Here is a 14,558-nt window from a genome sequence, read left to right as displayed (position 1 = left end):
AAAAGAGATTTAGTTACTATCAGTGTGAAATTTGGTTACAGAACATCTGAATGACAATAAAATTGTACATCAATCAGTTTCTTAAAGAGGCCAGTGAAGTGAAAGAATCACATAAGAGAGCCTCGATCACTAAACCCAGACAACACAACAACAACCTAACAATGTTACGAGGCAGCAAACTGCCGGCTAATGTGATTGGGAAAGGTCAATGTGGATGAATAACTTCCTTGGATTAGAGCCATCCAACTATAAGTATACACAGTCATGGTTAAGTACACACACACATACACACACACATACACACATACACACACACGCACACAAGGACACTCACAGAGGAGGAGGTGGCAGCAGAGAGCAGAGGTAAAATGCCTCCGCAAGCCATGATGAGGTTGTCCACCACCTGGGAGATGAGGTGTATGCTGTTGTGGACAAACACCACATTCTCACTGCTGTTCACAAAGTCCAAGATCGTCTTTGTGGAGTGACTGAGAGGAAGAAAAAGAAGAAACCTCTTAGAAATAGGAGCAACAAATCAAACAATTTAAAGTGAAACATGTCTTGGTGCTCAAAATAAAATGGTGGCATTAAAACAGAGCAGACTTTTCACAACTCCACTCATCATTTATCAGTATTTGTCGTTACATGCTAATATTCGAGGATAAAAATGCCATATCTTTACATGTAACATATTAGGATATTTCAATATATTTAGTATTTTTAATATCTTACCTCTGCTTCATTTCAAATGTCTTTGTTTGGTTTGGATCTTGTGTGGATGTTGGGTGTCATATTTTTCTTTTAATGCTCTTAGTATCTTACATTTTTCTCTTTTAACTCGGTAAAGCAATTTGAATTGCTTTATGTATGAATGCTCTATAAATAAACTCCCATGAATAAAGCATGAATTATAAAACATCCTGCAGGACTTGATTTTGAGTTTAATGTTATCTGTAGTACGGTAAAGATTGTGGGTACTGTAATTTATTGGCAATATATGTTTTTGTCTTATAATGAGTAAAAAAAACGTAGTTTTAAAGTGTGGCACATAAATAATTCTTATATTAGGTTTTTCCTGTGCACACAGACAAGATGAAAGCGATAATCAGGAAAACTGTTAAATTTCCCATTTGCAAAACAAAGACTTTAGAACTCTTTCTGACACGTTCATTACTTGTTTAAGAGATTAAATGTCCGATAAATCTCTTTTCCATTAATCAATTAGGAAAATGATTGTTTGCTAAATGGTTCGTAAAGTGGTAGAGTCAGCGCATTGTTGACCTCACCTCCTCCACATCTGGACATCTGTTTCTATGGAGAAGAGCAGGTCAGTCAGGAGGCGTTGGTGCATGTGGGACCAGCGGAACTCTGGGATACGAAACATGGTGGATCGAGGTGCTGAAGAGCTGCTCTCTCTCTGAGGGCCTGAAGAGCCTCCCGCTGCTGCCGGCTGGCCTTGGCTTGTCTCCTAAAAAAGGGAAATGAGTAAGGGATAACGGCTGAAACTGAAAGTAATTTATTCCAAACAAGATTGTTAAGAAAAGGTCGAAATGAGCAAACAACAGAAGAAGAAGAAAAAAAAAGAAACTTACTGTTGTAGAGGTCTCCTTCAACTCAAGTCTCTCCGTGTCTAAGGCCACGTTTGACACGTCAAGTCGGGCAATTTTGATCTCTTTGGTCTTGTTGACCGAGTCTGAGCTCCTCTGGGTGCCGGAGCTGGAGGGTGCATTGCTGCCGTCTGTAGGACTGGACTGGGTTTCTTCTTCATTGGTGTCTGTGGTTCCTGAAGGTTGACTAGGCGAGGTGGAGTCTGACACTGTTGTAACCTCCTGTGCTGTAGAGGGCAGTGTGGTATCTGAGGGCTGTGGGTCTGCCGTTTCAGTTGTGGAAGACTCTTCAGCTTTAACTTCTTCCTTTGCTGGTTCTGTCATACTTTGATCAGGTGTTTCAGCTAAAGTAGACACCTGCTTTTCTTCAGTCTCACTTCCTTCAATGACTTCTTCAATGCTAACCTCCTGTTCCTCATCTTTTTCTTCTTCTGTCGTTATCTCCTGTCCTCCCTTATCCTCTTTCTTCCCTTCATCATCTTCATGTTTTTCCTTCTCCTTCGTTCCTGTCTCCCCTTCTTCGCCAGCAGCAGCAGAAGCATAAGAAGACTCCTCTTGGCTATCATCAGCATCACTAGGTTGGCTCTGGTTACTAACAGACGACACTTGGACCTGATCTTCTGGAAGGATGGAGGCTCCGACCTGCTCACTGTTCTCTTCACAGGCTGCAGTCTCAGTTGGTGTTTGGTGGGTGTTATCTTCTTGTTCTGAAATCACTGGTACTTCTGTATCTGTTTCATTCATGGAGTTTAATGATTCCCCCTCATTGGATTCACTCTCAGGTTTTTCATCATTTGTTACAGGCGTTTGAGCATCAACTCTCGCAGATGATGCAGCAGAGTCCTCAACCACTTCTGTTGACTTCACGTCATCAGTTTCTTCCTGGTAGCTTCCTGTTGTCAGAAGCTTTTCTGTGTGCTCATCTGAAGCCTCAGTCACAGATTCCTCCTTGCTGGTCTCTCCACTCTGTTCATCTTGATTATTTATCTGTGTCACAGAGGCTTCAGTCTTCTTCTCAATGCCTGAGCTACCTTTGGAAGACTCTTCTTCCTCTTCAGCCCTGGCAAGGATGTTGGACACAGTGATGGATGCCTGTCCCTGTTCACTTGTAGCATCCAGTGGGCTGGACGTGATGGTGGAACCAGATGCTAAGTCAGGGGACTTCTGGGAAGTCTCGTCCACTGTGAGCTCAATGACAGTAGAAGGGGGAGTCTCCTCCGCAGGCGGCCCGTTTTCACACTCAGTTGTCTCCGAGTTCTGGCTGACACCAGAAATGGTTCTCAGAGAGCCCGCGGACTCCTGACGCTGGTACTGACTGAACATACGAGACAGATTCTCTTTATGTTGCTCAAAGGTGACCTGGAAACACAGGAGAACATCTGTTAAAATGTATGAAACATATAGTCTTGAAAACACTGATTCTACTTGTGGTTAATGTTTGAAACTGCTTTGTTTCAAAATGACCCCGAACAGCTCTGAATCTTCTTGTGAGCATGACAGAGACAATAAATCTGAGCATTAAGATTTTTCTATAAGGAATAAGAATGTGTTGAAATTACACCTCAGAACAGATGGGCTTTCAAAAACTAATGCAAAACAATCATCATGCTAGTTGTTTTTGAAAAATGGTTGAGAAGAGGTCTAGGGCGGCAGTAGCTCAGTCTGTAGGGACTTGGGTTGGGAACCGGAGGGTCACTGGTTCAAGTCCCAGTGCGGACCAAATATGGAAATTGGTCTGGTAGCTGGAGAGGTGCCAGATCACCTCCTGAGCACTGCCGAGGTGCCCCTTGAGCAAGGCACCGACCCCCCTCCCCACCATCAGCTCAGGAGCGCCCGCTGTGGTCCGCTCCGTCACTCTGTCTTCTCTCCATTAGTGCATGTCCATAGGATCCTGTTTCTGCATGTGTGTGTTCATGACTTACAGAGTGTAAAAACTGAAATTTCCCCTTGCAATCGATAAAAGTAAATCTTAATCTTAATCTAGGACGGACCGACCCAATTTCACCTGGTTTTCCACCAAATTTCAATGTTGAAATCACTCATTCAATCATTTGGTGCTCACTGGGGAAACTTTGATTTTTTTTAAATGTTACAATGACTTTTGACCTTGCAATACTGCATACGTTTCTGAATAGCTGAAATCTGAGAACAAGTAATATTACTATAAATTACAAGTCAGCTAAATTGAGTAGTCAGACTTTCAAATCTGTCACCAATGGCTTTTGTTGTACCTTAATCTATTACAAAACAACAATCCCTGCATTCAAATGGTGTTGAATTAATCACTGAAATGCTTTTATCAAAGAAATCCATCCTCTGTCCAACTGATATCCATTGGTGTAACTTTCCAGCCTTTCAATAATCTCTCCCTGCATTCTCCACAATGCCCTTACATACTTTTTCCACCTAAAAGCATCATATTGTCAAAGTAAGATATTCCCTAAATTGTCTTGACTGCTAACCGTTTACTTTATATAACCACTGGGGCCAGCTGTGGCTAACTTCAGTACATTTAAAACTTTTCCTTCCTCTTATGTGCAGCAGCCTACGGCCTATTAACCTCCATCAGTCTTCTTACATCTGATACGAGGGATCAGACTGCTAGTCTATAACGACAATGCTCTGCTGTGGCATTTGAGGAAGAGCCCATCCATGTAAGCAGTCATAGATTAGCAGCAGATACTATTAGTGTGTGTCTGCTAGCTGTGCTGAGTGCGTGTCCAGCATTGGCAAATCCTCCCACGCCTAATTTAAGACCCTGCATTAATCACTGTGCTTGGAGGACAGAAAGTCAAAGATGGGTTGTTGGTGGTGGTAGGGCGGGTGAAACTAGACTCACTTTGCTGCTATTTTACCTGAGGCTATTTGGACAGAAGGAGAGAAATAGAGAGAAAGAAACACAGAAAATGGAAGAGCCAGAGATCAAAAAAGGAGAGAAAAAATAAGAAACAGCGAAGGAGGAAGAGAAAGAAACGTGAGTCATTGGGAGCGGAAGAAAGGAAAGGGAGAGAAAGACGCTGATTATTTGTAATTAATTAGGCGTTATTGTTCTAAATTAGCCTGCTACACGGGTGCTCATTAATCTTCTGTAGCGGGAAGCTGTGATTGGTAATCCATAGCTGTTTTCTGAGTGCACAGCCTGTTCTTAATGCGCCAGTAGTCTGTCTCTTCCTCTCTTCCCTCCCTCTTTCCAAGTGATCACACAGCAAGACCTTCTACCCCATTAGTTGGAGCTTAATTTGACATTTAGCATTTCTAGCAATTAAAAAGGCTGCATTCAGAGCGCTCTGCTATGGAAATCGTGCAGGAGAGCGTTGCAGAACATAGCGTCATAGATTCAGGATGCAGTCTGTGCATTAAGATGATGTATGTTGGCCTTAAATGGGGCTCTGCAACAGATCCAGTTACCATTAGGCAGAGGTAGTATATGTCTCTGTGGTTTTTGAAAGAACGTTTAGCCTTGCTTCGATATATAGAAAACTGCCTTGGGTGGCTCAGGCATCAGCACTGATCTAATCTAATTTCATTCTACTCCTCGACTCGGCCGGGCCTCAGTGGGGTATGGGAAAATGTTATGGCAATGTACAAAAACATGGTGGGTTTTCCTAATGTGACAGGTAACATGGTATTAGCAACAGGCACAACAAGGGCAGATCATACAAAAAGACTTGGAGGTGAAACACTAACAAACACAAAGATAATACAGCAAGTATGTGTACTTTTAGCTCCAACGACAAATAAAGGAAAATTCTCTTTCTTTCAATCAAATGACACTCATTTTTTCAAAACTTGATTAATCAATAGAAGTAGAACTTCCATGTACAATGAGTCTTGAACAAGAGCCTGTACACCACAAACTGTAAGGTGAGGGTCAGAGTGAGACCCCCACAGTAGGAGCCTGGGAGTCCCCATTTAGATAAATAGATAAGGACCAACCACAAAACAAAGAGGAAATAGGGAGGGCAGTGTGGCTCTAATCCGATTAGCTAAATGCAATTCCTCCTCCAAAATCAATCTCATCTGCTACTGCTGGGCTGGCGGGTTTTTAGTTCATGTTCCAATATCTTCCTTTTTCACCCCTTGTAAAAACATTTTTCTTCGTAGTTTTGCGCCGCCAATCTGATCCAGTAATATGTAAACCGTTTTTTATCTGTAATTTATATCACCACTACAGGAAGACGAGCTCGCAGGCTACTGTAGATTCAAATAGTTTCAGGCCAGCCAGACAAACTCACGGGAATGCCAAGGTGATTATGAAATAATTCACTTTGAGATGTTAATACTTACTATTAAAAGATTTAATACCTTACACTAGTTATGGTGATTGTATTTCTACTTCACCTTATAAACTACTTTTGATGCATGGCTATTTTCTAAAAAAAATATCTGAAAGTCTTTGCAAAGAACCACAGCTTGAGTTGTGTGTGTGTAATGTCTCAATAAAGCCAAAAGGGTAAAAGCTGCCAGGCCAAACTATTCTACAGTTTGAGATGTTAAGCAACAACTAAACTTAAAACTTCTCCTTTTTGAAATATTACTGTTAAATTACCAGCTCATACTGTGTATAAGGTACTCTGTCAGAGATCTGATCACTTTTTATTTGTCTTTGGTTTAACATCTTGACATGTATAATGAAGTTAGCTGACGGTAGGAGACTGAAGGACGGAGAGACCTTCTCCTTGTTCTCAGACTGATTTGTTTGCAGAGATGGATGAGGGGCACCTTGGGTGGGTGCAGGCTGAGAGTAGGGGAGGGGGCACTGTTATGTCAGTGTGCCCACCTGCAGGAACATCTGTCTATTCACAGAGACTCACACGGAGTACACTAACTTTAGAATGACTGACAGAATTATACACAATCACACACAGCGAATGTGTATTATGTTGTTACAAAATTAAATTGTGTATATATATATATATATATATATATATATATATATATATATATATATATATATATCGTAGTAGACTTGCTGTGCCTCTGCAAACTACTAGTCCATTTGGTGTCAGTAGTAGACAACAAAATGGGGAAATAAATACAAAATAAAACGGCCTTTGGTGGATCAGGAAGCCAACTCACTTCTTGGCAATAAAAATGTATTTAGCTCTCAGGGAAGTTGAGTTGTAATTAAGCATTTGGAGCTAATCACAATGCACAAATCAAGATACACTGGGATATACATCAAACCCAAACTGATCAAATAAATTCAATATAATCAAACTGTTAACAGATAGGCTACAATCTAAAAGCGAGATAAAAAATTTGAAGTGTAGGAAATAAAGTTGCCCCAACAAGAATGTGCGGCAGGTGTCAGTGAATAAGGGGTTAAATATCCCAAGTTTAATTAACAATAAATATGCAAATGAGAAGAACCCCGAACAGAAATCGTAAACTCATACTGTACCGCACAAATATAGTTATACTTAAGCTGGTGACTGTTTTTTGTGTTTTTCTAGGGTACAGTCAGTATGTTCTTTTTTTTTAATAGCTGCTATGAGGTTATTATTTTTCAACTGTGGTGACAAATACAAAAATGTATTAATAAAAAAATACAGTACAGAGATTTTCATGCACTGACAATATCTAAACTAGAAAGAGTGTCGAGAGGGAAAAACAAAGTTTCAGCAATAGGCATATTATCTCTTAGTTTGACAAAGTGACAAATAAAATGAGGTATACACGAGCCGAATCAAAAGTCCACGTGGAGGAAATGTGTGCAAATATGTATTTGTGAATGCATATATGCACTTATCAAGAGGCTCCCAGAGGGCTGGTTGTATTTATGAGGCCTTGTTTCTCTGATTGTTCTCGCACGGTTTCGATGAATATTCAATGGGCTCGGAGTTAAGGTTTTCCTGGAGCCCAAGAGAAAAGGAGGGCAAAGAGAAAATGTGCCTTGGAACACATAATCTACACAGACACACACACACACACACACACACACACACACAGCCCTGCAGCAGTGGGAGGAGAGAGCAACAGTGACAAACAGCTTTGGTGCTACAAAGGTGGCAGGAAATCTATCAAACGGGACAATAAAATTGCAATTGAGTTTCTTCAGCTTTTTTTTTTTTTTTTCTAGCAGATGCATGTATCACGGTGGCTAGCTACCGCTGCAAGTATCCTTCTCACAGGTACAGTAGGGTCCCTGCACTGTGCGGGAAGTGTGCGTGTGTTTGTGTGTGTGTACATGAGTTTATTCATAAACACAAGTCTGATGTTAAACAAGTGCCAGGAACTGCAGCTAGAGCCAAGAAGAAGCAGCATTCATTAAGTGCATATGAAACAGCACCTCTACAACCTGCTGTGGACAAAGAACAATAAACGATTTCTGCGCTTTGCCACGTCGCAAGGTGAGACCCAAAAAAAAAAGAAAAACACTGCAGCTTTTTGAAAAGATGACACAAGAAGCAGGCTTTTTTTTAAATTACATCGGACACGTTATAACTAGGCAGGAATAGCTAGGAGTATAAATATTTTTGTGTTACTAACATTAAAATGACAGTCCAATTTGTCAAAACAATAGTTATATATAAGAATCGATGTATACTACACAGGTTTGTTTTATGAATATTAAAGCAGTGACTTCATAACCACAAAGACATTTACAGGGTCTGTTGAATACATATACAGTACGTGTTACATTTAAATTTCATCTCAATATCCACTCATCTTTGTTCCAGTTTTACATCAAATACCGCCCTTGAACCGCCACTAGAGCTCCATTTGTCTGATTTTACCCTGCGGGTTACTTCTGCATTGTTCAGAGGTGTGGAGAGAAATTCAGGAGTTCAGAGCATCAAGCATACAACACACACACAAACACCATCCTGCTAAATGTTGCTTTGGTAGGACTTATCCTCAAGGGCAGTCTGCCTGTGCCCCCTACTGGACGACAACAGTCACAGCATCCTCTGCTACAGTGAAGCGTCTTGTATCACTTCTTCTAACTCTACCTTTAATCTGCCAGGCTTTTAAAAAAAAAAAAAAACAGACCACAATCTGACACCAACCTCAATTACTTCACTGCTTTGGAGCAGAGTAGTGAAATGTGATATCAACAATGAATTTCTCAAGTAGTATTTTAAATTCAGCTCTTGGAAATAAGAAGCGAGATTTGTTTTTATCGGTGCAACGTAAAGGAAAGAAACTCTAAATGTAAATAAAGAGTGGAAGGGCTGTTGGGATCCTTCCAAATGGTTTATACTCCAACTAGCTTTTAAATTGTAACCACTGTAGAGACCCCATAGCTTCATCAGATGGGCACACAGAGGCAAGGTTCAATTACTGGGCTACCCTACACTGCGACGATAAGGCTCTGTAATTTCTCATTTTACGAATTGCATTAAACTAAACATATGAGTAACAAAGCTGATGATTCTGACTGGATACTGCTGTAAACCTTTCTGGATTTCAACTGAGGAGGAGGGTTATGACTAGAGTCATGTGTTGAACAGTGGAGTAAAAACTGGAGTGTGTTTGTGCAAGTGTCTTGTGTGTGTGTTCTGGTGCTTACTATAGAGATATAAAGTGTGTGTGAGGTCAAAGAAAGAGAACTAGGAACGTAACATAAGAGAAGTAAAAAGGAAACAGATGAGGAGATAGAAGAAGATCCACAGAGAGAGATAAACAAATCTGTTTTTAACGTGTATGTACGTGTGTGTGTGTGTGTGTATGTGTGTGTGTGTGTGTGTGTGTGTGTGTGTGTGTGTGTGTGTGTGTGTGTGTGTGTGTGTGTGTGTGTGTGTGTGTGTGTGTGTGTGTGTGTGTGTGTAGGGCATGTATGCTTATAATGAGCGCGCTGACCTTGGAGTGGGTGATGGACAGGGTGTCCACCCAGACGCGCCAGCCGCCCCACTCGTACTTGATGGCGTGATAGAGCAGGATGCGGAAGATGGCGTACACCATCTCTGTGACTTTCTGCTCCTCGCTGTTTCTGGGATTGATGAAGCACAGAGAGAGCATCCACTCCTGCCACACGGAGCACTGCAGCAGGCTCCTGAGACAGAATAGAACACATTTATTAAGATCTGAATGTGAATCCCACAGGCATGTAAATACACTCTGCGGACTAGTTTTTTTTTTTTTTTTCCTCTCTCTTCGGTGGAATTCTTACCTGCGGTTCTCTCGGCTGTTATTAAACAGTTTGATCATGTCTGACAGGAAGACCCTGCGCACCTCCATGCTCTCGGCAGATGGGGGCGAGTTCTTCAGCAGAGCAGCTATAACCTTCAGAATTTCTAGAAATATTAACAGAAGGATAAAGAAGTATATGTTTATAGTTCTGCAGAAATGAATGTAGAAAAGTGCCAAATTATACTTCTTTTTCAGCCGTTTTATTCATTTTAGGGCATTAAACTGAATTTTTAAGGATTACAATAAAAAAAGTTGAATCTGGAAACATGTATAATTAAGCTTGGAAATAAAACCAGTTCTGTGGTAGAGAGGGAGGAAGTGAACAAATCAACGAGTAAGTCATACATTGGTATCAACATGTGCAAATCATCGTGTCAAAAACTATATGAACTTCCAGCTTTACACACCTGAAAATCTGTGCCTGTGGTAAGAAAAGCAGAGCAGAGGAGAATAAAAAAAAAGACCAGGCCATTGATCTTTATCGCACTGTAATGGTTTTGGTATTGTTTCAAACGGGAGATGCAGAGACGTGGGTCCTTTCTGGAAGGCTTGGCTTCGGTTAAACCGAAGAGAATGACTGTTTAGATGAATTATCTAGACAGTGTCAGTGTTCATTTGCTCTGAGTCGAGAGACGGCGGCGGCTTGGATTTCACTTGTCTTTTCAGACCTTGGCGCTAACCGATGCCCCTTTGCCCCGGCAGACGGTTGTGTTGTTTCTACGCCTTAGTCACTCAAATTATGAGTCGCTGAACCTTTACCGCCAGAAAATTACCCCAGCATGTACCGGGAATGAGGACGGAGGGGATGGCGTATTCCTTTCTTTTTTCCATTTGCTCTTGGTTTTCTTTCCCTTGAGTTAATTTGAGGGAAACGGTACTTCCTCGGTTTGTTTGATTGGCTCTGACGTTACTAAAGACTGCAATCAGGGGGCCATTTTGGGAGTTTGTCACAGATTAAATCAAGAAAATGCACGGCAAAGGAGAAACAGACCACCGCTCTTACTTTCCATAGTATGCGCTCACATGTGAAAAAAAAAGCCGTACAGGGTTTCTATGATATATACCGCCTGTCTGGGATGGTTGGGTCGGAGAGTTTTTAACACAATAAAGGCTTAAGATAATCAAAGTGTGACTACAGCAGGGCCTTGTCAGATTAAGGCTGGTTGGAAGTAAACCTTGGTTGTGATTATACCAAGTGCTCTGATTTCAAACTGATTAAAGATGTTTCGCGAGTGTGTGCACAAGGTGAACGCATGTGTGGAAGCAGCATTATAAACAGAGAGAGCTGTATGTTCCTTTCTTTGCTGAAATGAAAACTTACTGTAAAACTTCCAAATAGGAAAAGAGTTTGTGAGCTGACTTTAAATTGGAGGTGAAATAAACTAAGATGGGAACATTGATCAGAGCCTGGAGTTTTAGCGTGTTGTGTTGCTGCATATAACACACTGAGAATGCACTCCCTACATGTAATGATGCCCTTTACACAAATAAAAAAAACCTGTATAATGATTAAAATATGTGCAATTAGGAAAACTGTGCACAAAATTAATAGTATGTGTTTACTTTTATTTACCATTAAAAATACATTTTTAGCTTTATTTTGTTGTCGTCATCAAAAAACCTAATTGTTGTTATCCAGTATTTAAACCAAGGGTTTTTTCATACATTTAAAAACATAAAATTAACTTTATTAACTACGTTTGGCTGTTAATTCAATAAAAAAATTGTAATAAAATATTACAACTTCAACATTAAAGATGCACTTCTAATTGTATAAAACTTTCAAATGCATTCAAAATAAATAAAATACTAATGAATACTTAATTCAATTATATCAAAAATAATATTATAACACACAAAAATAATTGCAATGTTCTTTACATTTATCACACCTTTATATGTAAATTCACACTGATAAAGATAATAACGACTTCCAATAAAACGAGCAGATGTGTGTTCAATTGTCACACAAAGTATCCTCACCATCTTCATGTTAGGTTTACTTCTGGGTTATGTGAGAATACCCTCTGTCTGCAGAATTTATGTCATTCATTTGTTTGACTGTATACAGCGATTCACACGGCTCCATGGGGGAAATATCCTCTGGTGCAGCGAGGAGCAGTAGGTATGTAGAGGGAGATGATTTAGGGGAGTAGTGTGGCACAGAGGAGGCACTTACGTGGGTTGAGAATCTTCACAGTGGAGTCGGGGTCCGGATGCTGTTTATGGATCACTTGAGTGCAGATCTGCTCTGTGAGAATCTACCGGGGGGGGAGAGAGAGAGAGAGAGAGAGGGGATTCAAGTCATAAATATCCACTCCGGCCCAAACAATAACAGAGAAACACTCGGCAGTATGGAATACACAAGGCTGCGTATATGTTTCACCATCACATCCTTTACTGCGGAATCATTGTCAAATCAAGTTTCTGCGGGTAGCAAGCCACATCATTTATTATTCCAACCATTATTAATTCAATTATTTACATGTTTAATAAAGATGGGGGGAAACTAAATGAAAGGGAAACAATGTTTGTAAAAAGAGAAGAATTTTCAATGATTGACTGTGATTTAAACGGCTGTTTAAAAACACAAAAACATAGAATGTAAAAAGAGGTTATTACAGTGTGTCAATGTTTTCTATTAGAGTGTGTACATATACACAGGACTGACCTCAAAGAGCACATTGTAGGTTGTCATGGTGAATTGGTTGGAGTTCAGCATCAGGCGTTCAGTGAGCAGCGAGAAGAGGCCGTGACTCAGCATGACCTCAGCTTTTCTCCTGATCAGGGCAGCAATAGATCAAATGTCAGCCAGTTAGGAAAGATCAGTATTTGTCAAACCACCTTAGTGTCAGAAAAAAAAAAGTTCTTCTAAACTGTCACATGATATGATATACTAATCTGTATTGATATCAATGCGCTAGAATTCATCAAATGGCGGCATAACTTTTAAAGAAATTCTGGAGTTTTTTATTGTTCAAGTTGTTGCAGCGGTGGAAATCTGTAACAGCATAAATCAGCCGAGCTCCAGCCGTCTTTTGACTTGGAGGAAATGAAAAAGAGAATCCCTGCTGACTAAGTAAGAAGAGGTCTTCAAAGAAAAACATTCAATGCTTTCATCTATGATTATGCTTCAACTCCCCTTTTAGCTCAAATGTGGACCGTTTACAAATAGTTTTAGTCAAACCTGCATCTGGATTACGGGTATTAAAAAATGGTTGGATGGAAATATGAGAGATGCCCCTTCTATTCCTTTATAAGTCACAAACAATCAACAGGCGGTTGAGGTGAAAAGTACCAGTAAGTCATAAACAGTTTTCATATGATAATCACACCCAATCACCCTCCGTAATGTACTATATCAACAGATTACTATTCACGCGACAGTATTTCCTTGTTATTGTGTTGCTTAAAAAACAATTAAGATTCTAACTTTGCCCTTTAATTATTCAAACAGGAACATTAAAAAAACTACATAAAGCTTATGGAAGAATAAATGCAAAGTCTTAATATTGTGCATCAGAGCAATCAAAAATAAACTCCCTTTCCTTTTGTGACATATCACTCGATTATTAATAGAAGTCTGAGTTTCAATGTATTATTTTAAATTTATAATGCAGACTCAATTATATTACATTTTCCAAACATCAGTTCTATACTCTGGTTATGTATCCAATCCTTCTTGTAATGACCATACGTACTTTGGTGTCATGTGTTTCAGGAAGTAGCCCATAACTTTGAGTGCCTGCACTCGGATTGGTTCACATTTTGAGGCCAAAAGCTTGTAGACCACACTGTGAACAGAGAGACACAAATCACATTAAACATTCAGTAAAAGCATTTAAAATATTCATCTATTAAGTAAATACGTTTAGCTCTTCATTAAGGATTAGGCAAAAAAAAAAAAAAACATACATGTACCCCCCCCCCCCCAAAAAAATACATTGACAAATCACTGAAGTTATAAAATAAATACAATTAGCGCCTACTTTTACCAGTTCAACTACAATCTAATACATTTTTAAGAAACTGCGAGTACATCTGCAAATAATTTGAAAAACAAAACCAGGATTATTACCGAATCCCGTTGCGCTGGTCGAAGGCCTGGACCATGGACCCAGGATGTTCCGACATCAGAGCGACCAACAACTGCAGGACGTCCATGAGATTATCATCCTGAGAGACAAAGAAGAAAAGCCACATTTACTTCAGTGTTCAAGGACAGCTGTTTAAAAAAAAAAAAAAAAAAAACTGCATCCACTGAAGATAATGTGTGGTTTTTAAGATGATTCAATACTGTATTATTTAGTTTTTTTAAGAGGATGGAGCAAAGGGAGAGGGAAAGGTTGTGAAAAAATATGTACAAATAATGGAATACATCACAAGCATTTATACTGTAGAATCACAATAAGTGCTGCTTTATAAAATGAGGGGCTGTAACATGTCAGTGGCATTTCCGGGCAATGCCACTGACAATATTTCAGCCTCTATTCTTACAAGGTTCACTGCCTTTCTGACTGATCTGACTGATTCAGTTTTTATGCATCGCACCACGGTAAACAAAACCACTGCTGTCAGGACCTCTGACTGGCAGACAAAATAACAAGAAACAGTGATGCTGCCTTCAGAAACAGGAATGGCTCTTGCTCTGGTTATCAGATGGTGGGAAGACACAAAATAGAGTACAGAAGTGTTATGCTGCTCTCTGGTGGTCAGTGCTGCAAGAACAACAGAACACATTCGCATACATACCTCGTGCATGGTAAGGAGGTAGTTGAGGATACTCTGTAGCTCGTCTTCCTTCACTCCATGATC

The 14,558-nt window shown here is 40.0% G+C and overlaps 1 protein-coding gene across 3 annotated transcripts in view; it reads right to left on the bottom strand.

Moving 5' to 3' along the window:
• lrba (LPS-responsive vesicle trafficking, beach and anchor containing) overlaps positions 1-14,558 on the bottom strand; it is a 188,254-nt gene that overhangs the window by 134,332 nt on the left and 39,364 nt on the right. For all 3 annotated transcript variants that reach the window (XM_065956897.1, XM_065956901.1, XM_020628906.3), the window contains exons 15-24: positions 14,496-14,558; positions 13,822-13,919; positions 13,445-13,537; positions 12,415-12,523; positions 11,923-12,004; positions 9,724-9,847; positions 9,414-9,606; positions 1,593-2,966; positions 1,287-1,468; positions 335-488 (exon numbers count right to left, since the gene is read on the bottom strand). In XM_065956897.1, coding sequence (XP_065812969.1) covers positions 335-488; positions 1,287-1,468; positions 1,593-2,966; positions 9,414-9,606; positions 9,724-9,847; positions 11,923-12,004; positions 12,415-12,523; positions 13,445-13,537; positions 13,822-13,919; positions 14,496-14,558 — 2,472 coding nt within the window. The remainder of the gene's footprint in view (positions 1-334; positions 489-1,286; positions 1,469-1,592; positions 2,967-9,413; positions 9,607-9,723; positions 9,848-11,922; positions 12,005-12,414; positions 12,524-13,444; positions 13,538-13,821; positions 13,920-14,495) is intronic.

This window comes from Labrus bergylta, chromosome 1 (assembly GCF_963930695.1).
Source record: "Labrus bergylta chromosome 1, fLabBer1.1, whole genome shotgun sequence".
Lineage (NCBI taxonomy): Eukaryota > Metazoa > Chordata > Actinopteri > Labriformes > Labridae > Labrus > Labrus bergylta.
The sequence above is the reverse complement of the archived record's forward strand: the minus strand, read 5'-3'. Positions and strand labels throughout refer to the sequence as shown.